This window comes from Python bivittatus, unplaced genomic scaffold (genome assembly GCF_059951505.1).
Source record: "Python bivittatus isolate LINGU-HERP-01145 unplaced genomic scaffold, Pbiv_v1 ctg000190_np1212, whole genome shotgun sequence".
In the NCBI taxonomy this organism is placed as follows: domain Eukaryota; kingdom Metazoa; phylum Chordata; class Lepidosauria; order Squamata; family Pythonidae; genus Python; species Python bivittatus.
The window spans coordinates 3,648,096-3,675,673 of NW_028277042.1; the positions used below are offsets into that span (position 1 = coordinate 3,648,096).

Below are 27,578 nucleotides of genomic sequence, written 5' to 3' on the forward strand. Positions count from 1 at the left end.
ATGTTAACTCATGTAATAATGTTCATTTATGTTGGTGGCAGTAGTGGGGCTTCATTACCTTTCACAGGAAGTCTCGGGCCTCCTCGAGGCCTCTCCTTTCGAAGCTTTTCCTCTCCCGTCGCGATGATTGGATAGCCAGGCTTTAGGTCCGCCTCTCAACCTCGCGGCCCCCTGCGGGGCCTGTCGGGAGTCGTAGTTCCCCGCTGGGAGCGCATGCGAAGGGGAGGGATGAGCGGGAGGCGGCGGCGACTGCCACTCGAGGGGGCTTCGCCTGCGCCCCTGCCGGGAAAAGCCGCCAAGAAGCGCGTGAAGCGGGAGCTCCGCGTGGAGTTCTCTGCCGCCGTGAGGGAGCGAGCCTTGAAGGAGAAAGTGGCCGCGGCTTGGGCCCGCCAGGAGCCGCTTGAGCACGGTAGGGGCAGGAGGCGCTGAGGTTTCCAAGGGGCTAGTCCTCATTGAGGTATGGGGCAATCCTAGCTGGGCTTGAGCGGCAGCGCAGCTCGGGCTTAACCCACCGGATGTTTTTCAGATGTGTTGCAAAGTGCAGTTGGTATTATTATATTTTTGTCCTGCCTTTATGTTTATATGTATATGTGATACACACACACACACACACATTAAAATATTATATTTAAGTTGAATATATGCAACTCAATATACAGATATCGATATAGTCAACGTGCGTAATATTCCTGCCTGCTATTTTCCAGTTCTTGTCATGTTGGCCATGATGGGCTGGAAAAGTTGAGGTAGTCAAACTAAGATTCAACCAGAATTAGTTTTTAAAGTTCATATTTAATTATACAATTAAATTTTATATCTGTGTGTGTGTGTGTGTGTATATATATATATGTACACACACACACACACTATGTATAGTATATATATAGTAATTATATCATTGTGTAATCATTATGCATAATTAATGCTATTTTAATTATATAATATGTCATTAATATGAAAGTTAAGGCTAAGAGAAAGCCTAAGACAGACTCTTGTATAATGTATGGTGTTATTTGCAATGATTTCCGTGCCCTCCGGCTCTGAAGGCTGCCCTGCGGGTTGTGCTTCCTCTAGAGGCTGTCACTCTGGATCCTGCTCCTTTCCCCCACTGTGTCATCCCAGGTTTTATCCCCAACGAGGACTTCCTGGAAGAGCTGCGGAAGGAGCTCCTGAGCCTGGATTTCCATGAAAAGTGCAATGATCTGTACAAGTTCAAACAGGTGAGTGTTCCAAATTAACACAAACTCTACCGAGGGGTACCAGTATCCCAATACAAGTAAACATTGCTTACCGACTGCCTCATTCAGTGACCATTCAAAGTTATGAGGGTGCTGAAAAAATAACTTTACGACCAGTGTGCGCATTTCCGACTTTGACCACGTCCCTCGGTCATGTGATCGCCATTACAGTCAGTACACGTTGCAGAGTGGAGTGATTGGAGAGGAATGGATTACAAGAGAGTAAGCAGGCACACAATGGGGAATACACGGCTGCTTGCATAGCACGCTTGGGGCTGCTGGTGCCACCACATTGCTTTTGATGTGTATTCCCCATTGTATGCCTACTTATTCTCTTGTAATCCTTTCCTCTCCAATGAATGTAAATACAAGCATTAATTCCCTTGCTAATTATCGCAGTGCCAGGGTGAGCATTCGAAGGGCAGGGGAGTGGGGTAGCACATTTGTGGTCACATGATTTCCCACTTAGTGACCACTTTGCTTAACGACAGAGCTGCTGGTCCCAATTGTGGTTGCTAAACAAGGACTACCTGTATGGTTTTCTTCTGCAAGAGCTCCCATTCCTGAATAATCGAATGTATCTTTCTTGTTGTGAAGTCAGATGACCTAAAGAAGAGAGGAGAGTCCCACATTGCGGCATTAAGGTAAATTTGCTAATCATATATGATGGCCAAATCAAAACAATAGGGCTAATTTACACCTTGTGCTTATTCCTGAGTTGATGTAGTGGGAATCTACACATGTAGGCTTAATATTTTTTGCAAAATATGCCACTGTGGTATGTTCAACAAATTGTGGTGTAAGAAATACAGATTTAGCTTTATGTGAAGATGCAGCCTGGGCGTCTTCTGAAAGTAAAGCAATTGTTGACACCTTATTTTCCCATTTAGAACAATTGTGCTGGTTTCAATCATTGTCCAGCTAGGTCAGCTTGCAAATTGGGTGAATTTATTTCTTTATGTAGCCATACATATAGGCCACCCCGCTCCTAGTTTATTCAATTTGAACTATGAACGTGCTCATTTATGAAGAACTGGGCCCTATTTAGCTACATGGTTTCTTTTGAGTCGACAATCATAGATTGCACGTTTAGATGTGGAATCATATGAGACCCCCCAAAAACACACAATTGCTGAAAATTGGGAGCAGCTTTTCTTGCCATTGTTAAATTGAGAACCATACAAAGCTGTAGTAGAGGATCTGAAATAATCCTAATGTATTTTCAGAAACAAAGACTTCCCAAAGGTCCTATAACCAACATTTGGGGGGGGGGTGTCACAAAAACACCCTAGCTGTCCTTATATTGCATCATTACCTGGCCACATAGGACTTTTCCTTCTAAACAAACAGTAAATATAGCCCTCAGCCTCCAAAAGTTTACCTGTCCTGTGAAAGCAAATGACAAAATGCTTCCTGGGCTGAGATTTTGCAAGCTCACTCGTGCACGCTCTCATCTTTTAGAAAAGTTCTTTTTGAAGAATTCCGGTCTTGGCTTTCTGATGTGATCCAGGTAGAGCTGGAACCAACCATTGATCTGTCTTGTGCTAAATATGAATATACAGGTAAGCCAAAAAGAAAAGAACCCTGCAGGTAAGAATCCATTGTGTTGCTTCAAGAAACTGTATGAAATGTGGGAAAGATACTGTTGAACTAGAATTCAAGCTATAGAATGGGATTTGGGTGTGAGGAATCAGCACAGACTTGATGGCACGTAATCAGTTTGACAGCTCTGCCTTGTTTTAGCCACACTGTTGTGATCTGCCTAACAGAACCAAAATCATGTATTGTTCCAGATACCCTGCTGTGCCACGATGATGAGTTGGAGGGGCGGCGAATCGCATTTATCCTTTATCTTGTACCCCCCTGGGATAAGCATGATGGGGGCACTTTGGATCTCTTCTGTACAGATGGTAGGATTTAATTATTTTACCTGCTTGTTAGATTTTATATCCCACCTTTCATTCAGGAGCTCAGAGCAGCTACATTGTGCTCTATCCTTCCATTTCCCCCACCCCCATCATAACTCTGATTGATTGAGGTGCCAGTCCAATACCTAGCCCTCTATATGACATTACTGTTTGGAAATTATACATCTGCTCCTTTATCTGCAATACTTATATTGCTAACACTTTAATTTCTGAAAACATTCAGACTTTTAGAGGCAGCAATTTTATTTGGAGCAAAATTAGCACTGTAGAAGGATGAATTGGTTTACAGTTTCAACAAATAATGGTAGCTTCATCTAATTTTTAATAAAACTTTTTTTTTTAATTCTGCATCTAGCTGCTGCTAAAGATGCTATCTGTATAGCTGTCTGTGTGCCAAAATAAACAAAGCTGTGTGATATAAACAAATAGGCTGCACCTATAATGTGTTCTCTGGGCTTCTTTGTATTTGAGAGTTTTCTATTTCTTATTCATAAATCTCCCTTGGCTTCGTTTTTTCCCTCCAGCCCCTGCTTCTGCTATGGTATGTTAGGGTCCTGTAGGAAGTTAACAATGTTCCATGATGTCTCAGCAACTCATTGGCCACTGAGCTTTTCAAGTGAGGGGCAGCCTCTGGCCATTGTTAACCCTGTTTTCAAAAAGGAGGTCCTGGAACATTGACACGTAACTGCACTTTGAATATTGTATCACAAGGGTTAGAAATTAGGTATTCAGGGGTGCCAAATCCCTTATACAGAATATAAAACTTACGACCACAGTAGGAGCCAGAAAGTTTGCCATTAAGTGGTGCAGTCATTAAGCAAGGCATCATGTGACCACGCCCAATTTTATGACCTTTTGTGGTGGTCGTTAAATGAATCACACAGTCGCTAGGTGAATCATGAGGGTCCCCATTGATTTTGCTTGTCAGAAGCTGGCTGGGAAGGTTGCAAATGGCAATCATGTGACTCTGGAACGATACAACCATCATAAATACATGCCAGTTGCCAAGCACCTGCAAGGACCAGTTGTAAGTCTTTTTCAGTGCCATCATAACTTCAAACAACTGCTAAACAAATGGTCATAAGTCGAGGACTACTTGTATATACATGTGTGTGTGTGTAAAATATACTGGCCAGTGTCTCACATTTTTTGCACTTTCACACAACACCTCTTAAGGTTTCAGGAGCGAATGGCACAACCTCAAGAGTTTTTGACATTTTAGATGAGATCTTAAGAGACTTTGAATGGTTTTTTTATTTTGCTTCCTAAAAAACGTTGAGTGCTAACTGCTACCAAGATGCATGCGTGGTGGTGTCTTCCACAGGGTGAGGTTGACTGTTCCTGTATTCCAAGTTCTATTTTGGCCAAAGCTTATTGGCATCATCTGAATAAGGGAGGCAGCATTGCTCAGGAATGAAACTAATTATTTCATTCATAAACCACAGGTGACTCCCTGATATTTCCACATTAAAGGCTTCTTAGTGCCAAAGCTGATAGAGGCCTCTGAATTTTTGGTGAGTCAGGTTCAACCTCAACACTGCACTTGACAATCCAGCATGCAATTTCAAATGTTCATAACCACAGAAATCCTCTTTATCATTAGTGCGGCTTTTGTTTTCTAACACCGCAAGTTCCTCCACCTTAGACACGCGCTGACTTACTGCCACAGTAGGCTGCTGTATATTTGGGGGGTATACAGTGTGGTGCTTATGGTATTAGGGCAAGGCTGAGACTTGGATCCTCCTAGATTAAGTCTTGGTTGTAACCTTGATTCTTCTGTTTCATCTGTCTCCAAGGGTCACTGTTCCTCTCTTTATTCAGAAGCCAAACAAAGCCAGAGGGTTATGAAATGTAGAGGAGACAGTAGGAGAATGCCAGATTGTCGTGCTTACTGGTACGTGTCTCGTGGTCCTTTTCTCTGGCAGATCATTTCCAGCCTTTGCAGATTGTCAAGTCTTTGGTCCCTTCTTGGAACTCGCTCATTTTCTTTGAAGTATCGCCAGTCTCCTTCCACCAGGTAAGCAATTTCTTTTTCTTCTTGACCTACAGTTTGCTACTAGGATGGGGCAGGGGAGTGTTCCCAGGCTCTAAATAAGCCCGCGCATCCTTCAAAGCCAGAAGGACCATTCAAGGTCTCATATTTGGACCAGCGTTTGGCCAGAGTCAGAAGCTGTCCCTCTTATCTTGAAGTTCCTCAACTCCACTTTCTAGCATACCTTCGTACAGTGACCTCCCTGGCCAGGTTTAATGCTGGCTCTCAACTCCTAGTCCCTCTTTGCGAACTGGCATCAACGTGACTCTGAATATCCATACGCAGTACTCCACCACCCAGCTCCTTCTTGCTTTGAGTTGGATTTGACCTTCATCCAAGGAGCCCACAGCAGCAAGAGTCTGCACCAGACTCTCTATCTTCTGTAGGTCTGTTGATTCTGAGCTTCCATCCAGGAGGGCCTCGGGCCCCATCTCCCGTATCATCCTTACGCCACTGCATGACCACCCACAGACTGGCTTACCTTTATTTGTAGCAATTCAGCCATGGGCTGAGATAGTTAATGCTCTCCAGCTGGTATTTCACAACTGAAGTTATTTTCAAATGTTGCTGCATGGTCCGCTTTTTCTAGCTTTAGACACATGGGAACCCACTGCCATCTGCTGGATTGAAGTATTAGCTCAATATAGTTGACTCTGACTGGCAACTGCTCTCCATAATTTCTGGCAAGAATTTTTTCAGACCTCCCTGAAGATGTTGGGGTTGAATCTCGGGCTTTCTGTGGGCTAAGCAGATGTTCTGCCACAGTCCTGCAGCCACTAGATGGTGCAGGACAAAAATATGAAATGGATCCAGCAGCCTCAGGCACTTTTATAAAATTAAGAAGCATCTTTGTCTGAGGAGTCAGTGCTAACAGTGTTCTTTTGGCTTTTCCTCTGACCCAGGTGTCTGAAGTTGTTTCCAAAGAGAAGTGCCGCTTGTCTGTGAGCGGCTGGTTTCATGGCCCCTCGGTTGCAAGACCAGCACGTCACATTGAGCCACGGATTCCACGAGCACCCCACATCCCTCGTGATGTAGGCTCCTTGCTACCTGCAGTATTGGCATTGCTCTACCATACTTTTGATCCTTAGTCTGACCTACCAAGGAGAAACCCCCACATTTTTTCTGGAAAGGCCATCTCTGCCTTTGCTTTTATGTTTCATCTTTCAGAGCTATAGTCTAACATCTGGAGGGTGTCAGGTTGGGGGTAGCCATTTCTCTGGACAGAAGCTGGACTTTGCTGATTTTGTGCTGCGCGTGTGGTGTGCACTTCAGTGTGATTGTGGGGAGGAAGGGCTTACTACTAAGTGTAAGGCATTATGAGTATACATGCTGGTCTATGTCTGACAAGATACCAGCACTCCTGCCATTAGAGTAATAGCAGAGAACAAAGATAGTTTCTTTTGGACAAGTAGATTTTTGGTGCCATAATGTAAATCTTGGCCTTGTCTTCCCCTCCCCCAAACTAACATTTTTCCAGCATGAGATCTTGTATGACTGGATCAATCCGGTTTATCTGGACATGGATTCCCAAGCACAGATCCAGGAAGAATTTGAGGATCGGTCTGAGATCTTGCTGAAAGACTTTCTCAAGGTGGGTCCTAAACTCAGCAACATCAATCCCCTTGGGTAATAGGAGATATGCCACAGGTGTCATCTTTATTCTCATATTTCTTTTGAGCTTTACAGGATAGGTGGAGAGGTGTTAAGTACTAATTTCAGAAGAAGAATCTTAAAATTGTTTGTATATAACTCATTGTGAGCACAGCAGTAACTAGAATTTTTCTTCCATTAGAAACTAGCCCTTTTTTTTTTAATCTTTGATTTGAGGGTAAGGGGAGAGGGGAAATGGCTGTTCAGGTAGAAATTGTTACATTATCTCTTGAGGACTACTGATGCCTAAGAATATCCAAACAATTTCATTCTATGCATATTTTGTTAGACTTTCTCTTTAGAGAAAAGAGGAATGCCAGTAGAGAAATTGAAAAGAAAAAGAAAAAAAGCCTAACAGCATTCTGGGAGATTTATGTCATACATTTTTTCCTGCTTTTTCACCACTATAAAGATGAAGTAGGCAGGTGTTAAGACATTGGAATTTAAAATTTCTGAACAGTTTGGTTCTGCTTGCCACCTTCTGCAGATTTTCTCCACCTGGAATTCAGATAGTTGCTGTGAGTGATAGGTTTCTGTAAGAAGCGTTTGATGGAAAAGTGAATGCATTTATTTTACCCCATTGTTCAAAACAAGTTTGTAATTAACCATCCTGACACCGAATGCTTGTATCTTTCTAACGCAATTGAATACTAAGTCACTACCTGCCAGTGTAACAGCAGTGACAAGCCTGAGGAAACTAGCACTGTTTTTTTCTGGCCTGTAAAAAGCATCAAACGTAGCACAGAGGAATGATGGAAGAGAGGAAGTCCCATAATTTAAGAGCAGCCCTCAGAGTGCATTATGCAGATGAGGCTATCCTGATTTCTGGGGATCTCTTGTTCTTGCTTTTTCTGGCAAAGTGGCAGATCCCAAGTTGAAAAGCCAAAGCAGAGAGGCCGATATCACTTTGGTAGAGCAAGCTGTTGTTACTCAGTAGTTTGGTTGCCTCCAACTCTTCGTGACCAAGGAATTAATTCCATCAGGTTTGTCTGAGAAAAACAACTGCTTTTGCAAGCTCCCAGCTTCCAAGAGCTTGCTTCACATGTGCTCTCCTTGCCCTTGGTTCCTAGAGAGACAAGTATCAGCTGGTTTGCAAAGCTCTGGAGATGGAAGGACTCTGTTGGAGCAGCAGAGGGCCCCCGAACAAAAGGTAAGGCTGCTCCAGGCTGCGTCACTCCCAGCTGAGCAGTTGTGATCTTTCCAGCCACTCACCTGGGCAGGCTGTATTTGGCTCTTACTCAAAGGTACCTGTGAACGTAATGTGAGGATCTCATGTGAAACAGGATCACCTTGAGAATTTCGGTTCATCCACCTGGTAGTCTTTACCCTGTTAGGGGTATGAGCATCGGGGCTTGAAATTCCAAAGGGCAGAGCAGCTGAGCAGGACTGCTGCAGTCAGGAAGTAAGAGTTCAGCATCCTGGGTTGTTCACATTCTTTCCTCGTTTGCTAGCATTTCTTTCTTCCTGCCTTTAAAAAGGAAGCTGGCATTGTGTGCCTGATAAAAGTTGCCGTGAGTAGCTGCTTCTGCACTTTGGACACAGAGCACAAAATATGGGTGCCCTTTTTGTAACAGGCCCATCTTAGAGGTCCTGTGCAATTCTGTTTGCCAGAGCAAGCTGTCCTGAATCACAGCCCCTGCTTGTCTTTCTCCAGCCACACCTCTTAACCTAGTCTGTGTCAAAGGTTTGTTGTGAGAAGAAACTAGAATGGAATCCAGATGTAGCGTGCCATTTTGCACCTAAGCTAACGTTTGCGTGTTTTCATCTTTCCTGTAGATCTTAATTGTGCTGTGCTAGCAGAGCCTTTCAGCCAAGTATTTTGAAGAGGCAGAAAGAAAGAGCAAGAAAGTTCTTGTTAATAAAGCATTGTTTTGGTTTTTTTTAGACATTACGAGAAAGCAGATGAGAAGAGCTTGCCGGCCCCTTTGAAAGAGTGCTTTGAGCTCTTTTGCTCAGAGGCCTTATTCCTGCTCCTTTCCAACTTCACGGGCCTGAAGCTGCATTTTCTAGCCCCAGGGGCAGAAGAAGAGGAAGGAGGAGGAGGAGAGTCTTCTGAAAGCTCCCAAGGACCGAGCAGTCAAGAGGAAACTGGCAGTAGAGACCATGCAGAGGGGCCAGGGAGCATTTCTGAAAATGAGAGCAACCAAAAGAATGGTATATTGGCCTTCCAGATTTAGCTGCCGTCTGTTTGGGAGTGCAGCCCATCCTACAGGGTGCCCAAAATGCTTAGTAGTCCATATCCATTGGGTCTCTTCAATTCCACCTTGATGTGGGTATTTTGAGAACACACAAGATCAGTTCATTACCATTTGACCTAAATGCTTGACCTAAGCCAAATGAAGGTTGTAAGTTCATAGTTAGAAATGGGGTGGAATCTGATTGAGATTTTTTGGATCAAATATGGATTTTTCAAATCATTACTGCTCTCCCCTTGCTGTAATTCCTTTGGAGCACAGAACTGCATATTGAGCAGTTTCTTTTTTCTATGCATGTTTCTAACTTTCATGCCTGTGATGACATTTGAAAAGGAGCTGAGCAACCATTTCTGAAATCTGCAAAGTCCAAAGAATACTTGAATGTCACATTTAATTCTGTCCAAAAGGATTCAGAATGAGAGCAGCTGGGCATTTCCAAATGGACCTGTTTTCAAAAAGTTGAGGAATTCCACTCTCCCTGGTTACATGCTTGCCCTGCCAGGACACACAATTAGTGCTGTTTACCATCAAATACAGAGACCCAGGGCTCTTGTTCTCCCATCACCGTGGCTGTTTACTGATCTGGCTTCATGTATACAGATTGAGTTTCTTTTGGTCTGTTCCTCCCCCACAAGTTGAGGTGGAAACAAAAGCCTTTTTATCCCTTTCTCCCTAGCAAGAGAACTTTGGGCACCAGCCCCTCCTGTAGCCGCTTCTCCATAGCCTTTGCTTGGGGGTGGGGTGTCTTAACAGCTGAGAGGCACAATTAAGGAGATCGTTCTCTAATTCTGGCCTTCCTGTCCATGTTGAAGAACCATTTGCTTCAATATCAGCTTGAAAGGCTGTTGCGGGGTACATCACAGTGATGTGAAATTTCAGGGGATCAGAAGTTAGAAATCTAAGGATGGGTTTTCTCCCCCCCCCCCCCAGCAATTCTTTAGAATGGTTTGTAGCCACCCTAGAACCCAAGAAGGCCTGGTCTTTTCCCCTTTAGGAGTTCCTCTTTGTGCTGGAGAACTGAGACGCTGGAGAAAAGGTTGCTATACTTTGGTTCACGATGCCCAAACAACAGAGTTTGCACTTGACCTGCTGCTCTTCTGTGGTTGTGAAGGTTGGTTTCATTTTAAGCCATCTGAAATGTTCGCATAGAGGCCTCTTCCTTCCCTCCTTCCAGCAGAAATAGCAAAGGAGAAGGAAGAACAGGATGGAGAGGTGAAGGGGGGAGGGAGCTCTGTTGAAGCCCACAGAAAGGATTTAAACTCACCAAACAAGCAGCCCCTCCCCAGCAACAGGGTATCCGCTCACTAATCTTCAAAGGCATTCACACCAGCCAGGTTTGCAGTCTCTTCCCCGTTCTTTGTTTTCAGCAGCTTGTTTTTAGCAGCTTGTTTTTATCCATTAATGCAAGACAATCTTCTTAACTCTCAGACAACCATGGAAGGGAAAAATCCTTTATGCCTAAACAACTAAATACAATATCCCCTTGGAAACTGCTTTTATTTCTAGCCTTGTAGATGTTGTATACCTATCCTAAAAATCAGAAGCCATCACTAGGTCTTTTGAATTGAATTGGCCAACCCTCCTCTAAAAACAAATTTTAAAATCTGCTTAGTACCAAAGTTACCTATTGTACTTGGGCAAATGGATTTGTGTGCGGCCAGTCACTTTAAAACCTAAGTGTGATGCTCATTCCTTTCCCTTTTAAGACTGGGATGTCGAATCTGGAGGCTTCACTTCATACATTGCAAAAGGTGAAGATGAAGAGGTAAGGGTTTTTTTTCTTTTTCACAGATGAACTTGCCCAGACCACAGGTTGTTTTGAAACTGATCATATGTTTTCCTTAATCCCACCCTTTCTAGACATTTGGTCTTGGGAAGTAGCTCGTGGCTCCCTCTTAAAATTCTAGCGAACTGCATTACCTGCCTGTGGCAAAACATTGCATGCCACTTGAAAAGCAGTTTCCTTATGACCTTGGCCTAACACCATCATGCAAGGGACGGTGAAGCAAAAGAAGGAATTTCGATACCCAGAATTGTGCTGGGTCAGGGAAACTATTCAAAATTGGAGCGCAGGGTGAAACAATCCAAATGTTCTATGCCATGCATGACCTTATATTATTTCTTCCCTTGCCCTGCTTTATTCCAATATAATATATAAATATAAATGTATATAAATTTTATATAAATATATTGTAGTATATATAAATAAATATATAAATGTGACAAATAAATAAAATACCCCGATTGTTAGTTTTTCCCTGTAGGGGAGAGCTGATTCAGTCCAGTAATCATTTTGGTACCCCCCCTCCTTTTGTTTTTTTCCATTTTTTTAAAACTCTATATTTTTCTTTTAAACTGCAGTGACAGAACCGTACAGAATACTCCATCATAGATTTGTAATTAATGGCATTATGTTATTGCCAAGTTGTACTTTCAATTTCCCTAATTCTTTTAAGCAAAGAATTTGCCTTTTTGTGCAGTTTCAAAAGAACTGGAGCTGGCTAAACAGAAGAACATTTTGTTCCCACGGTAGCCAGTCAGATGCCTCTGTGAATCTGAACACAAGCATAGTAAATGTAACACCTCATAATGAGTAGCCATTGATAATTTTGTTTTCTATGGTGCAGTGAAACTTCCTTAATGTACATTTTATGGGAAATGATAGTTACATTCACTTATTCTGAGCATACAGCCTGCATGTTTCTAGTAGGGGAAATAGGATTTTATTGAAGCCCATAATATGGACAGGTCTGCAGAGATGCATTCATGAAGGTGAGGCTTTCCTGCAACATCTTCAGAAGTAAATAATACTACAGTAGTTGTTTTCTTAACCTTTCTTGTTTTATTCTCTTTTCAAGCTGCTGACGGTTAATCCAGAGGCCAATTGCTTGGCTTTAGTTTACAGAGATCGAGAGACACTGAAGTTTGTGAAGTACATTAACCAACGTAGTTTGGAGCAGACACCAATGCAACCTGAGCAAACAGGATTCTGGGACTTCTCCTTTGTTTACTATGAATGAGAGATGGTGCAAGTACATGATGGTGAATCATTTCTCCTAGTTAAATACTCAAGAGGGCAGTTTTCTTACAGGCAAAGATACTGTTGCACAATCTGCTTTAATCTGATGTCCCTGCAAAACTTAAAACCGCTTCTTTACTAGAGGCCCTTTTGGAAAGTTACATGGACACCATGGTCTCAACTGCTGCGGAAGCCACAAAGCTTCCTGATTAGCAATGCAAGTATCCCATTGTTTGGGCTGAGGCAGGACCTTGGTTATGGCTCAACCTAAACAGCTTCAGAAAACAAGGCAGCATGGAAAAAGCCAACACTTCCTGTGTTCTCCAGATCTCACCACTGCGAACAGATGACAAAAGGAGGGAGTTTCCTGCTGATCTAATTATGTGGTATTTTGTAGGTTGGGTTAATAATCATGGAAGTTATGGTTTGTTGAGTAAGCCTGTACTGGTTGGATTCACAGACCTTGTTAAACCATAAATCATGCCAGCCATTGCAATGTGTAAGTCTAAATTGATTACTTTTAGCTGCACTAAAGGGCCAACCCTAACTGATCTATAATAGTTGGAGCCAATTTAAAAATCAGAATTCTGAATCAGAAACTTTTAAATTTGGAAAGGGCAATGACACTTTTTAAACTTTATTTTTAATCATCTCAAGATCTCACATTAGTTTATAACAGTAAAAAAGGGTTGGTATTACCTTAAGCTTTCAGTTTCTTGCTTCATACAAAGCTAGATTATAGTTTCTCCTCATCATCTAGAATGGACTAAATTGTACAGATGGGCTGAGGTCTGTCAGTTTTATTGAAGAATCAAAAATTGCTACTTTAATAAACAACCTCCAGGGCGATTTCAGCTTCTGAAATTCCCAGCTTTGGTCTGTAATGTCCATAAAAGCTTGGACATCTCTCGGCTAGCATGATATTTATATAGAGCAAGTGTACTGGCCTTCTCTCCCCTACCACAGGCAGAATGTTCAGTCCTAGTAAAGTCTTCATAGTGAACTCCACTGGGCACTAATCTGACAGCATAATCTACTGTATCTGCTGCTAGATCTTTCTGTTGGTCTCACTGGGCTGGCAATCACCTCCCATCTTCACTCTGATCAAGAGGAAGTTGTCCCCAGATGCATTATTTTGATGAGCATATTAACACTGTTGTTCTTAATAGCATCCCGGCAGGCAGCAATCACTTGCATCTTGGGTTTACCGACTGGGAAAGAAAAACAAAGAGTTAGCCAAGTCTGTTCTTTTCCAAGAATTCAAATGAAGAAGCCTCTTTTCAGTTCAGAAGGAGAAAGCATTCCCCCAAACAGCTGAGGGCTTAAGAGGGGACAGCCTGTGCAGAACAAAGCTATTCTTGCTTCTCGCTGTTTGCATATTTTGAATTTACTACGAAAGCTGGTGAGCCTCCTTGCCCCGTGCCATGCTAGCAGTCAGGTGCCAGCATATCCTACTACAGCAGTTTGAAAGGAGAATCAAGGGCTCTCTTGAAACTATGCAAGAGAAAAACAAATCAGGGATTTGAGACTGGAGGTATACAAAATAAAGCCTTGAGAAAGGGAAGAGGCCGTGTCCACTCCAGATGTGACATGTAAAGAAAAACAGCACATTCTCCAAAATCCTATTTGGCCTTTTGGTTAATGCTGTTAGTGAAGTAGATAGAAGCAAACAAGGTTCTTCTATGTAAAGAGGCCTCCCATTTCAACAAATTTAGAGAAACAGTGGACCAACATTTGCCTCTTTAGAAGCACTCCTTTTATTTCCTGCTAGGAGAGGGAGGACTGAACTCTGCTGAGCTGCAAATTGGGACCAAAGTAGTCTAGATTGTGATTAGTAGTGTGTCATACAAAGGCCAAGTAAGGCCTCTCCTGGCAACAGAATCCTCATACTGCCTCCCATCCAGGGTCACTCAAAGGCTCATCACAGCAGAACCCTTTTCCTACTAGCGGCAGTTTTGTTTTTCCTAGAGGACTGTGCCTTAGGAGAAAAGTGCATGCTTTCCAAAATAATTACTTTTCCTCTAAGGAATCCATGCCAAATGAATGCTCATTTACTCTCCCCAAAGCAAAGCAATGATTTTATTGATGGCTTTCAGCTTGACCACTTTTTCCCTTCAACAGCAGCTCACATAATTTGAACGGCTATCACATCTTCATTCTCCTGTTACATTTCCATACCCCATTAAGCACCTCCTACTACATTTGGACTTGACATAAGCATGTGAGTGCCGCTCTCCATGCGACCACAGGCCTTTAGTGGGGAACTGGTTCGCGCAGAGAGCAATGCTCACGTTCAAGGAAATGCAGGCCTAGCCCCCTTGTAGACCTCCAGCCAAATGTATGAATGTCGGAGAGTATATTTTCTACCCTGTTTAAAGATTTCCCTGCATTCAGCCGAGTGCCTGCGAAAGCTCAAGAATGGAGCATCCGCACTCAAAATTCACACCTACGTCTTTCCAAGTTTTAATTCACTTAAGCAGACACTTTTCTTCTTTTTAAACTTCAAAGTGACATGACATTTCAGTGATGAATAATCCTCTGCGTCCCTCCCTCAGGGCCTACCTCTGAGGTTTCCTGCTCGTTGGATAGCTTGATTTATTGCTTTGAGATTATTTAAAAGCTCTGTGTGATTGGTACAGCGAATCTTGTACTGAGACAGCAAATCCCTGTTGAGGTCATACAGTTCCATATACCGTTTCCTCATGTTTTTCCTGTAAGGGTAAACAAAAATAAGTGTATAAAGAACTACATTGAAAGCTATTTAGCAGTGACTTGAGATGCAAAAAATCCAAGACAAGCATTCCTCAAGTTCCTGTTAGCCACAAAGTTGGGAAGTTCTAGAGAAAGAAGTGGAAGGGCAGCTCTCGGCATTTTAGTATGTGATGCTCCTAGCAACCTCCTCATTCCCCCTTTGCTGGCCTTCATTTTGGGCTTTCTGAAGGAAAGAGAATTCTTAAGGAGAGCAATGATTTCCTTTCTAACGTCTAGCAGAGTTTCAAGTAACTAGCACAAAAGAGGTTGCTGTCAAAATGAAAAAGTAGCTACAGACCGAGGACAAGGTTCCATGATTAGAATTCTTATATTTGGATGCACATGGAATAGGAATGTACTTGTTTGTGTAGCTGCAACACAATTCTACGTGCACCTAATTGCCAGTCTGCAACAGCATCCTGAGTTAGGGATTTGCTTCATCTTGAAAATGTGTTTGGATAATTAAACATCACATAACTTTTTCATGCAGATGCATCCAGAGATTTGGTTCAAATGTGTCTCCAAGAGTGGTACCGCACTTCGTTGTCAATCTAGGCACCTATTTTGCCTTTCCTAAAAGAACTCTCCTATCCCATCTCTAACACTGGAAAATGTTTTACAGCAATACATTTATTTGTAAGAGAATACAAAAAACACAAATATTTTGGGCACTAACAATAGACCAATGCATGTTGCTTTTTAATACAATACAGGTAGTCCTCGTTTAGCAACCACAACGGGGACTGGCAACTGGGTTGTTAAGTGAAATGGTCGCTAAGTGAAACCACGACTGTGCTTATGATCTTACTTAAGCTTTCCTTTGCTTTACAGACCTGCAAAGGTCATCAATGAGAGGATTGGTCCTAAAGTTACTTTTTCATCACCATCATAACTGCAAACGGTCACTAAAGAGGCAGTAGCTAAACAAGGACTACCTATACTAGGAGTCATGTCTCTGTCCCACTACAGTTCAGTTCAGGAGGTATTCCCCATAGTGCATCTGAAACTTGGCTTCTAGTCCCATTTTGTTTTGATGAAGTAGCAGTTTTGTTTTGATCAATCAGTATTATTCACTGAAAACACTCACCAGTCCCCCATGAGGCGTGAATCTTCTGCTCGAACTAACATGCTGCGGATGAGATTGGAGCTGTCAGCCATATTGGCTGTGAGCTTCTGACAAACTGCATGAGAATTGTCCACCTACGTAGGAGAACCATCCAAATTTAAGACACTTGTAATATGTGCTTGGCAGACTGCGGACTTACATATTTGGCTTCCTGGAGAAGGGGAGTCCCTGAACTGCCTATGATCCCTAAAGTCTTAATGTTATGGAGCCACTCCTTTGAGGCAGACACTCCCTCCTGGTCCAGGGTTTCTCAACCAAGATTCCACGAGAGGTCACTAGGAGTTCCCTGGGAGATCATGATTTATTTTAAAAAAGCAGAGACAAAAACCAAACAAAAACCCTCCAACCTCCAACACTGGGTTGGCCCGCTGGAGCATGCGCAGACTCTGGGCAGGGGCGGGGATTGAAGGAAAGGAAGGAGGAGCAGCAGGTGGTGAGAGAGCACGTGAGAGAGATGCTGCCAGGGCCCTTCTTGCCAGTGCATGCCTGCCTTTCTGCAGGCACAAACCTGCCTTTCTGCAGGTGCAGCAACCCAGGAGGCTCTGTCTCAGGGCAGGCACAGGAGATCCGGGGCTGGGCTGGCCCGGGCACCAGTGGCAGCAGGAGCCACCCACAACGGCGGGGGGGAAGGAGGCGGGGGAAAGGAAAAGGTGGTGGTGGTGGTGAAGGCTTTGGTATCAGGGTGCCAAGATTTCAGGAGAGGTTGAGGAGTCAAATATTAAGGGGAAGGGTGTTGGAGGTTGCAAGGTGTCAGCCCCCTCTAGTTTTGCAAAGGGGTCCTTGGCAGAGGAGGTGGAAAGGTGAAAAAGGAGAAGCTGGATTTGGAGAATGAGGTGCTGATGGTGCAGGGAGAAAGGAGGCCAGCCAACCTGACTCAGCACACCAGCGTCATCTGCATCCCTGCGATGCATTTTGCAATTATCGTTCATGACAGTTTGATATATTGCTAAAAAACTCTACATGCCATTAAAAGTAGCCCAAAATAGCAAAACACACACACACACACACAAAATTTCCCACAACTGATCTCCAAAACTCAAGTCTGGCCCAGAATTTAGTATTTGTGCAGCAAAAAACAAGCACAGGTTTCACATTAAAGAGTTAATTTTCATTATTTTTAGTTTAAGAACACTGTTAATGCATATATACAGGCCTACACATGAAACAAATATAATAATTTTGTAACTCCTGGCCTATATTTGAGCCTGAATGTGCAGAGGTTCCCCAAGGCCTGAAAAATATTTCAAGGGTACCTCCAGGGTCAAAAGGTTGAGAAAGGCTGTCCTGGTCTAATACTTCCTTGAGATTTTAGGGGTCTGGGACTCCACCGGACTCCACAGACATCTGTTTCCAAAATCATTAGCATTCCAAACCTCACAGCTGGGTAACTCAGATCCAAACGAAAAAAGTAATTTTGTTGAATGAATCGCTAGCTTAAAAGCAAAGTTGTTGACAACTCAATTCTCCTGTTACAAGTTCGTCTGTAATGGAGCATAAATTCCATCAGTAGAAAAACAACTAGATAGCTTGTGTTGCCACGAAACAAGTAATCTCTTCCAAGAGAAGATGGTCTGATCTACTGAAAGAGGAATAATTAAGAGTGTGGTGCTTCTTTAGGAAAGTTCTAGATAGACCAGTTGGTCATAGTTCACTATTTCAAAGCCCCTGAGAACATCTCTTGCCTGTGGCCCAACAAATTCATGGATTTCCTTAGCTCCTGCCCATTCCAATTTATCTAAGTAATGCCAATCCACCATACTGAGGTATCCCAGATATGAAGTTCTTGGTGCTTTCTGAGCTACGTTGCTGCTTGCAACATTTCACTGCCCAGCTGGGTAATATCATCAGTACGAGTGAGGGTGGGGTTGGCTGCCTGGCAGGCCAAGCTACTACACAGTATATAGTAGCATCTGCCAGCAAACAGCCAAGCTCAGAGAGCACCAAGAACTCCACAATTCAACCCCGGGCTACACATATCCTCCTTTATTGGTATCCCAGATATGTTTGAGAAGCGTTGCTCACTTACCACAACCAAGGCCTTGCGCACCTCCTCAAAATACACAGGGAAATCTGCTTCAGCCTGTAAGTCTTCAATTGCCCAAAAGGAGGCCATTGACTGGATGATGTCACCAGCCAGGTCAATGTTATCAGTGTTAATGGAGATCTAATAGCCAGAAAAGAAAAGCCTCAAATTTGCCCCAAACAAACTCATAACAATGACAGAAGTTGATGTTTAAAGAGCCTTCCATTCCTGAAGCCAAGTTGGTATAGTCCAAGAGCTACCCTTGAATGAGAATCTATTGTGAGGAAACTAACATGTAATAGCTTACAGTCTCTGCCCTGGACCTACAAAGCTGATGAGAAACAGAAATTGTCCACTACTATCAACCATGCCATTGAGTGCCATTGGGAACAACCTCTTCCCTCTAAGAGAACCATACTCTGCTATTGCTCATAAGACAGGACACAAAGGATTGGAGTATGTGTATACATGAGAACAAATCTCTTATAAGCTTCCTTTAGAATCAAGAGATTCGGATAAAAATTACTTAAATATAAGCATAATATAACAAAGGGTTTCAAAGAACAAACGGAGGGAGAAAGGCTAGTTTTCACAATCAAGGAAACTCATCCACTGAAATTCATCTTGAATGAGGACCAATTTGCCTCTAATTTAAATCCTTCTTGCATTATTCCAATAAGGCACTTCAAAAATCCAAATATTTACACAAAAGGAAGAGGACATGACCATAACCAATACAGGTAGTCCTCAATTTACAACCACACTGGGACCAGAATTTCCATCACTAAGCGATGCAATCATTAAGCGAGTCGCACCTGATTTTATGACCTTTTTGCCATGGTTGTTAAGCAAATCACATGGTCATTAAGTGAATTCAGCTTTCCCCATTGACTTTGCTTGTCAGAAGCCCCCTGGGAAGGTTGCAAATGGCGATCACATGACCTCGGGACATGCAACCTTTGTAAATACATGCCCGTTGCCAAGAACCTGAATTTTGATCACGTGGCCATGGGGGATGGCTGCAACAGTCGTAAGTGCAAGGATTGGCCATACGTCACTTTTTTCAGAGCTGTCATAACTTTGAACAAATCAGTATCCAAAAATCAAAATTGCCATCTTGCCACCAAACCTTTCTTGCTGGTCCCCTGGGTGAATTCTGATTCCCCCAAAAAGACCAGGGAAGGGCCTATTTCCCAGTCTAATTGCAACATGATGAGACAAGCAAAATAGTACCTCTCCACTGGAATTCATTCGGATGTACAGCTGCCCTGTGTCACGCAGGGAGGTAAAGCAGACCTCAAATGACTCATTCTGCATCTCCACATCTTCTGGTAACAGGAAACTTTGTTTGAGCCACATTATGACCTTGAAGCATAAATTCACAACTTTGAGTTTTGAGAACAAGAGTGGGTGGAAAACAGGTTGCAATGCCCTGATAAATCTCTGGTGATCTGCAGCTGATGCCCTACATACTCGCATATAGGAAACACACATGCAACTATCCTGAGTTCAAGAAGTCTTAGGGATAGGAGATACTATTGTTGCAACAGCTCTTATCTACAGCTGGTAAACCATGATTCTAGTACTCTAGCTGGTGAACATAGGATTCTAATTTTTTAAAAATAGATTCAGCAAGTTTGATGCTTGTCCACGGAGGACAACTGCTGCCCATGGACCATCTTTGGTATTAAGAGCCAGATGTGCAGTTTTTCTCCCTTGCCAGCTGTAGAGTGGTAGAAGCAAGGGCAGGGTTGGTTCTGGTTTAAGGAAAAATAGGAAGCACATTCCTTTGGAGGGGGCTCAATGCCTGCCATACACTGCACTTTGCTGCCTTCTTAACTACCATAGCCAAGCTCAACCTAACATTTCCTTTCAGAGTAAGGAAGGAGTAGGTAGGCAACAAACCAAAGGGTTGTTCTCCCTTCTTGCCTATAGCTTTCATTTGTTCTTGTATTTATTGCTTTCCTTTATAGGATTTATATTCAAAGATGGCTCACCTCCACCCCACTTCATGCCCTTCTCCTTAGCCCTGCTTCTCTTTCTCCCTCCTTCTGCATTTCTCTCCTCTATGTTACCGACTATAAGCTCAAAGCTTTGGTTAACAGGCAGCAGAAGCTTCTATTAATTCACTGAAACAACTCTTGGTTAATGGAGATGCTAGGCACATAAACACAGCCATTACATTAAAAACCAAGTATTAAACACTACATTGCTGGTCACTCTCCTCTGATGGAATCACCATACAAAAGCTTTTACTACAACTAAGATGAAAAAGAGAGAAGAGAGCCAAAGACTTACCATCTGCACCCTCTCGCTGAGAGTGAATTTTACAAAGCTCAGAGGCCTGGTCCCAGAATCTGGGCTGCACAGCAAATACATTGAGAAGCGAGGGAGTAGCCGTGACAGCTCAAAAACATGGAACTGTGTGCTGGGAAGGCATCAAACAAAATAATCAAGATGGCTTAACAGATGCGTTCTTAATTGTCTTCAGGTTAAAGCTATCTAAGCAAGCCATGATTCCTTCTATGATGCCCTGATCCTGACATTCATTTCAATTCACAGAACAGGGGAAAAAATGAACGCTGATGATCACCTCCATTTTATTTTCTCCTTTTTAGTGTTCTATCCATCCTCGTGTTACTATGCAAAACAGCCCTCATGCACACACAGCCACAGACTGCTTAATAATGCTATCAAGTAATTTTAAAAAAAAATGGTGTCTCTGGGAACTTGAGCTCTTGTTTAAAAAGAGAGCAGGTTTCTGGACTTCATGAGTGAATATAGATGCTTAAAAGTACAATAGATGTGTACATTCAAGGCCCAGAGACAGCAAGAGATTTCCAGATGCAGATGGGACAACCTTGTATCATTCCTTTTCCTGTTCCCTAAAAAGATTATTCCAACTCTTACAAATTTCCCAATATTCTGTATGCCTGATTCTTCCTTCTACCACCAAGACTGGGCTAAAAAAATGCACACATGCAAGTGGAAAAACCATGCAAAACACTTTATACCTCTGTGTCAAAGGCTATTAAGTTCAAATTAGGTTCTCATTTAAAGACAATATCTCAAATGAGACTACTGTTTTAATCGTGGAAGAGTTTTTAAATATACTTATCTGGATTCCCCAGAATTCAAAAGATTTTGGAAATGAAAGATAGGGAAAGGGAAATGTGCTGGGCAGACTCAACTAAATCTGCTGCTTTCAACTTTCAACCAACCATCCATCCATCCATCCATCCATCCATCCATCCATCCATCCATCCGGGATGAGGAGTGTAATTCTAGATCTTGAGGAATTTTCCCTCCAAGATCCTTCTAAGTACTAGCATTTCTGCCTACCACTATAGACCCATTCGGCTTCCTGAAAGATCCAAGAATTAACCTCTACATATCTGGAACGCACCCAGGTTGGAAAGAATAGTCTACAGCATAATTTAGCTGTATGCATAGATATGTTTATTTCCTATACCACCAAGAGCCAAATATAAAATTTCAGCCCATTCACACACAATGAACGGCCTGAGGATTCTGGCTCTGTAATATCTATAAACCGATATGCAGCATTTGTTTCTTCAAAATATGAAAAAACTGCTGAATGCAAAATGCTGGCATTTGCTGACTCAAAAAACTGTCCAAGGGCTTAGAAGTTATTGAATGTCATATATTTCTCTATGCATCCTTTCTCCAACTTCTACATAATTCAGGGTCCCTGCTTCCAAAATAAAACCCAAGAGCAAAAGTGGTTCAGTCCATCAAAGGGTGTCACCTCAGGTAGACCAGACAGAAAACACAACAAGATGAACTAATTCTACTTTTATTGTAAGGCTACATTAACAGAATCTTGCAAGTCTGAAAGTACAAATCTCCCGCCATCTCTTTTTACAGCCTGATAAGTTAGGGAGGGTCCTTTCTAAGTCCGTTATTCAGCTGCGGGCTCCTCTCCCTTTTATCTGATTGTTCCCTAGGCAGCATCTCTTCCCCTCATCTCTCAAGGTCATTCCCACATACTATTACAAAGGGCCTGCGAACAGGCAGTTTATGGAAAACCTGCCAAGCCCTTACCTCTTCTTGTATCCAACAAACGCTTTGATGTTCAGCTCCACTGGAACGTCTTTGGGGGGACAGAGCGGGACTTTTATGTTGCTTGAGAGATTCTGAGGACTGGGATGGATCACGTGGCTCTCACCTTCAAAGATGCCTTCAGCAAAGATCAGCACTGCTCGGATAATTGTATCTTAAATGAAAAAAGACATTCCCTCTTCATAAGTTTTAAAATTTCTCATATGACCTTCAATGTTCACTGAAGCGGAGGACAAAAGTTTATTGCAAACCTGACAGTGTAGCACCAGCTGAGGAAATTCTGCCAACTGCAACTGTCCATTAGAACCCAATGAAATATTCAAATGTAACAAAGGCATGCTAATGCTTGATAATTATAAAGCCCTCCAAGCCACTTTTGACAATATGACCCAGAAGCTGACTAGAGAGGACAGCTACAAAGACATGCACCATCCCAGGTAGGAGCCGCAATATCTAAGGTTCGTGGTGAGTACCAAGAAGAAGCAATCGCAGCACTTTAGAGTGCCAAGGTATTTATTCATTAAAAAAAAAATTATCCAGGACTGCAAAGAGCTCAGATAGGAGAGGAGAGGAGAGATGCCAAAATCATCATCATCATCACCACCACCACGGAAGCCAACCAGACATTTCACTTGTAGTCCCAAGTGTGCTAAGGATCGGCTCAGGTTAATCTCTTGCCTTTAGATGCTGACCCTTAAGTTTTAAGTGTGACTATTCTTCACACATGGCAACCAAAGAACAGATGTCCACCTAGCCCAGCTGTGTTCCTCTGGCCAGCAAGATGCTCAGGTTCTTAAAGATCAGGCAGAAAGCTCAGAGAAGGATGCAAATGCCTGATTCAGATTGAAGGAAACATCTTCCTCAGGCGCTCACAGCCAAGAGATACAGAGATTATGCGTACAGAGCCTGTGCTAATGAACTTTGCTGCTAACCCTGATTTACCGTTGGATGTAGAAATGCACAGTTCTACATGAGCAGATTCGGTTTCTGACCCCAGGCTGACCGACAATGCTGTCTGGAGCTGTGTGTTTGCTGGGATCACACCCCTTTGCCCATCCACCTCATTCACCTGAGTGTTCAGTTCCACCTGCTGTAAAACAAAATTCAGATCTTATTCGAAACGTTGGACGATACATAAACATATATAAAATCGGGTCCATTAATTGTAATAGCTTTCCATTAGCACTGGCAAAATGTTTTTATGCTTTGCCTTCAGTGAGACAGGAAGCTCTAATCAGACCCAAATGTTTATTCTTGCTGCCTACCAAAGGTACCCATATGTGCATTTCTTATGACATGATGCAAATTGCTCTTCTCTATCAATACTCCTAATTTACAGAGGGAGAAAAAAATTGTTCCATTTTCATTTGTGAATAGGATGCCAACCAGTCAAATACAGTCAGCTGACTAGTGGAAATGGAAGCCTTCCCCCCCACCCCCCCAACACCTTCATTGGTATGTCCCCAGACAGCAATGGGAGTAACAAGATTGTCTATTTTCTAACATGTGTCTAATTTTTTAATTTTTTTAATTTATTTTTTATTGCTTTTTAATTAATAACAGAAAAAGAAAAAGAAAAAAAGCAAGACACAATGTTAATTATCAAAGGAGATACATATCTCTATTTTCTAACATAACACACATTCTTTTGGGACTCTTCTGTCTTCTCCCCTCCCAATTAAACTGAATGAACAATCTCCTTTATTTATACACTGCAAGCATTTCCAAGCACAGATAAAACATAATATCCACAAACACACACAATAACCAGGATCTAAGATCACCCAAATGCCCAGAGGGCAAAATAACTGTGGAAGCATTGCCAAGGGAAACTGACTCCTTCATGAAATCTGTAAAACATCCTGGAGGGACTCAATGTTAGCATTAGTTAAAAGATGGCAGGGTCAGTTGTCCAGATCTGTTTCTTGTTACTGTTCTTATTATTTCTGAAGGCCATTATTGCTGGACTGTGTGGCTTTGTTTTTTACTTCCTTTCTTTCCCAAAATGTCAATCCAGGTTTTAGACACATAACCATCCCAGCAAAGCAATTGCCCCAGTCAGCTAAGAAATTACTGGTTAGCCTATCTTTTTTGTTTAACCTTAATTCTTCATCTGTAAAACAGAATAAGGACCAAATAAAGAAAGAAGCAGAGTTTTCTTTACCTCCTGAACTTCTAAAACCCAACCGTTGAAGCTTTACTTGCTTGCTTTGCTATAGGCCAAGATCAACTCTAGATTTTCCATCTTTATATAAATCACCTTTGAATTTTCTTCATAGTTTCGTAATTCAAGTAGCAAGTTTTGCTTCTTCTGACTAAGCTCCCGAATCAGATCTTGCTCCACACTTGTGTCCATCAGTTTTCCTTTCATCTCTTGGCTCCCTGGCAGGTATCCTCGCACTGTATAAAAACAAAGCCAAGAAGAGTGCTAAGCCTGCTCTTGGGGCTCTTGCTGGAGAAAAATTGTCATTGCACAAGAATCGTTCATAAACAAAAGAGGAAAAATGGACCAAACTTAGTCTGGCCTAAGTACAAATTAATAAAGGTTTGTAGAATATACCTGTCCTATCTAAACCAACAAAGCAAAGTGTTGGTCTCATGGGATTAAAGGCCAGTTCTACAAGTTGACTTCCAGTTTGTTACTCATCCTGTTGAAGTTCAACAACAACTCTTCTAATATGTAATAAACACTTGTGCACACGGACACACACAGAGAAACAGAAAGACCCCAATTAAAAGACAAATCCATGTAAATTACCCTCAACTTGGTAATGTATTTTATTTAAAATGCTTGCCTTCTTAACCACATTGGAATGGCATCAGAAAATGTTATCCAAATTTAGATCCAATTGAAATCAGGGAGCAAAGTGGTGAAAAAAGCCACTTCAACTGCAATGGGAACTATGTATTAACTTTTCATATAGAATCAAATCAAATCAAACCTTTATTACGGCCTTTGGACCAGAAAGCACAATAAAATACATAGACCTGTAATGATTAATAACACTTTTTAAAAATGCAATAAAATTACATAAAATACATTATTATAGTAACCGTAATACAAATAGCAGTGACAATCACCAAAATTTGTGCTAAACTTCAACCATAGGTAGGATGAATGCAACAAATGGTAGTACAAAATCGGGCAACTTGGAAAGGTATGTCAGAGTCCTGGTCAGCTAGAAACAGTGACAGACATTGTGCTCTCTACCAGGGTAGTTCTTTAGAATGGGATAAATATATATCTTCCTTGATTCCCTATAGAGCAGTGTTTCTCAACCTTGGCAACTTGAAGGTGTGTGGATTTCAACTCCCAGAATTCCCCAGCCAGCAAGCTGGCTGGGGAATTCTGAGAGTTGAAGTCCACACATATTCCAGCTGCCGAGGTTGAGAAACACTGCTATAGAGAGAACAACAAAGGAGCATGTGGCCTAGGGATTCCACAGAGACATCTCCACATGGACATAAACACTGCTGAATGCTTCTCTCTCTTCAATTCTGATTCTGAAATTTCGTCAGGCTCTCGCCTTGGCCAGGTTGGATGCACTACCCTCTGCGGTTCTGTGGAGGAGGTATAAAAACTTATGGAATCCAGAAAACCGGGCTGATGGCTTACAGAAGAGCAACATTTGGCAAGATCTGGAATTAATTCTATTTTAGGAATGTGGAAAACACTTTATCACAGAATGTTTCAACCTCAAAATGTTTTGACAACATCAAAACTAGCTCATTCTGACTATTCCAGAATATTTCAAGACTGGGCTCCTTCTGGAACACATAGAACTGCTCATTCTAAAGTTAGAACAATTTATTTTGGAGTTGGTATGTTCCATTCTGGAATTTTTTCATACCCTTTCAGCTATTTTATTTCACCCCTAGAAGTTTGTGTTAGCCAGGGCTTGAAAGTTCAGGCTTCATAAGCGATTTTGTTCTAGGAGCAGCAGAATATTTCTGCTTTAATATCGCCACTCACATTGTTTCCACTCATTGTAAATGAAAGGCCTTGAACTTGCAAAGGAATTTTGATGAATGTACCTTCACCATCAACTGAGCAGCAGATTAACTGTGTATTTCCATCCATTCTGTAATCTCCCTGCACGATTCCCGCCACCGAAGCAGCAAAGTTGTCCTTGAAAATTACTTCTCCAGTTCGATCACTGCGTGCATCGATCTGCAACACAGACATTCCCAAGACAGCATTAAAAGGTGGAAAAGCCAAAGTCCAATTGCAATAATTTTCCTCAAGGCAGCTCACACAGGGATATCCTCTTTATTCCAGTGAGGTAGGATGGGCTGGGAAAGCAAGCATGGCTGACGATGGATTGGACTTGGATTGCCCAGTATAGGATTGTTCAGAAAAAAAGCCCTCCTGAATTAAATGGCTTACTTCAACAAAATGAGAGCCAGTTGGTATAGCGGTTAAGGCTCCAGGCTAGGAACCAAGAGACCGTGAGCTCTAGTCCTGCCTTAGGCACAAAGCGAGCTGGGTGACCTTGGGCCAGTCTCTCTCTTAGCCCTAGGAAGCAGGCAAGGGCAAACCACTTCTGAAATCTTGCCAAGAAAACTGCAGGGACTAGTCCAGCCAGTTACCAGGAGTCAACACTGACTCAAAGGCACAAAACATGCGCGCGCGCGCGCGTGCACACACACACACACACACACACACAGGTAGTCCTCTCTTACCAACAGTCATTGGGACTGCGAAGTCCATTGCTAAGGGACACAGTCGTAAAGTGCAACATCACATGACCATGCTGACTTACAACAGCAGTCCCGGCAGTCCCGGTTGTTGTTGTTAGGCGAATCATACCATCATGATTCAGGCGCTTGGCAACTGGCTCGCAATTACAACAGTTGCAGCATTCTGGAGTCACGTTATTGCCATTTGCAACCTCCTGCTGGCTTCCCCATTGACTCTGTTGGAAGCTGGCAGTGAAGGCTGCAAATGGCAATCACATGACCATGGGATGCTGCAACCCTTGTAATTGCAAGCCAGTTGCCAAGCACCCGAATCATGATCACATGACCGTGGGGATGCTGCAACAGCTGCAACTACAAGGACTGGTCGTAAGTACCCCTCATTCAGCACTGTAACTTTGAACAGTCGCTGCACGAGTGCACGTTAAATGAGGACTGTCTGTACTTCAACAAAATACAGCCTTTAAGAAATATCCTTTTATTTATTTGTGGAGAAAAAATATTTTAAAAGAATATACATTTAATATAAAACTTCTAAGTCACGCTGAGATTTTAGTCATCCAGAACATCACCTAGTTCACAATCTAATCCTTCTTCTCCTTCTGTGTATCTATTTCAATAGCTGCTTTTACCTGATCTGTAACACACACACCCGAACTCTGAAAAACGACAAAGCAAATTTCCAAACTAACCATGCCTGTTCACATTTGTCTAATATGGTTCATTTGTTCTGGTGGCAATCACTGATTTATTCCAACAATGCTAGCGGAATTCTAAACCAGGCCAGCAGTGTAACCATTATGAAAGAGATCAAGGAAGAGGATTAAATGCCTTC

At 42.5% G+C, this 27,578-nt stretch overlaps 2 protein-coding genes across 3 annotated transcripts in view; one reads left to right on the plus strand and one right to left on the minus strand.

The window, feature by feature from the left end:
* The first annotated feature begins 187 nt into the window (after window positions 1-187).
* OGFOD1 (2-oxoglutarate and iron dependent oxygenase domain containing 1) lies at window positions 188-12,063 on the plus strand. Of its 2 annotated transcripts, none has more exons than XM_007430872.4 (13): window positions 188-409; window positions 1,075-1,220; window positions 1,836-1,882; window positions 2,700-2,800; window positions 3,032-3,148; window positions 5,092-5,183; window positions 6,101-6,229; window positions 6,676-6,789; window positions 7,919-7,998; window positions 8,734-9,002; window positions 10,038-10,154; window positions 10,750-10,808; window positions 11,902-12,063. In XM_007430872.4, exons 1-13 carry the CDS (start codon window positions 214-216, stop codon window positions 12,061-12,063), a joined length of 1,629 nt encoding a protein of 542 aa, XP_007430934.1. In that variant the 5' UTR covers window positions 188-213. The 2 variants fall into 2 exon arrangements, with proteins under 2 accessions (XP_007430934.1, XP_025024127.1); XM_025168359.2 differs by having other exon boundaries at window positions 1,123-1,220.
* Window positions 12,064-13,134: 1,071 nt separating this feature from the next.
* The window catches only part of BBS2 (Bardet-Biedl syndrome 2), a 31,453-nt gene continuing 17,009 nt past the window's right edge, over window positions 13,135-27,578 (minus strand). The window contains exons 8-17 of the mRNA XM_088135923.1: window positions 26,081-26,216; window positions 24,306-24,445; window positions 22,988-23,135; window positions 22,028-22,199; window positions 20,261-20,390; window positions 19,196-19,327; window positions 17,966-18,103; window positions 15,901-16,013; window positions 14,625-14,773; window positions 13,135-13,273 (exon numbers count right to left, since the gene is read on the minus strand). Of these exons, the coding sequence (XP_087992049.1) occupies window positions 13,167-13,273; window positions 14,625-14,773; window positions 15,901-16,013; window positions 17,966-18,103; window positions 19,196-19,327; window positions 20,261-20,390; window positions 22,028-22,199; window positions 22,988-23,135; window positions 24,306-24,445; window positions 26,081-26,216 (1,365 nt within the window). The 3' untranslated portion in view covers window positions 13,135-13,166. The remainder of the gene's footprint in view (window positions 13,274-14,624; window positions 14,774-15,900; window positions 16,014-17,965; window positions 18,104-19,195; window positions 19,328-20,260; window positions 20,391-22,027; window positions 22,200-22,987; window positions 23,136-24,305; window positions 24,446-26,080; window positions 26,217-27,578) is intronic.

Bases quoted from the DNA above. Each gene is read 5' to 3' on its own strand.
- OGFOD1 (XM_007430872.4), top strand. From the start codon at position 214: ATGCGAAGGGGAGGGATGAGCGGGAGGCGGCGGCGACTGCCACTCGAG. The intron at 5,184-6,100 runs GTAAGCAATTTC...CCTCTGACCCAG, and splicing joins CGCCAGTCTCCTTCCACCAG to GTGTCTGAAGTTGTTTCCAA. The intron at 9,003-10,037 runs GTATATTGGCCT...TTTCCCCTTTAG, and splicing joins TGAGAGCAACCAAAAGAATG to GAGTTCCTCTTTGTGCTGGA.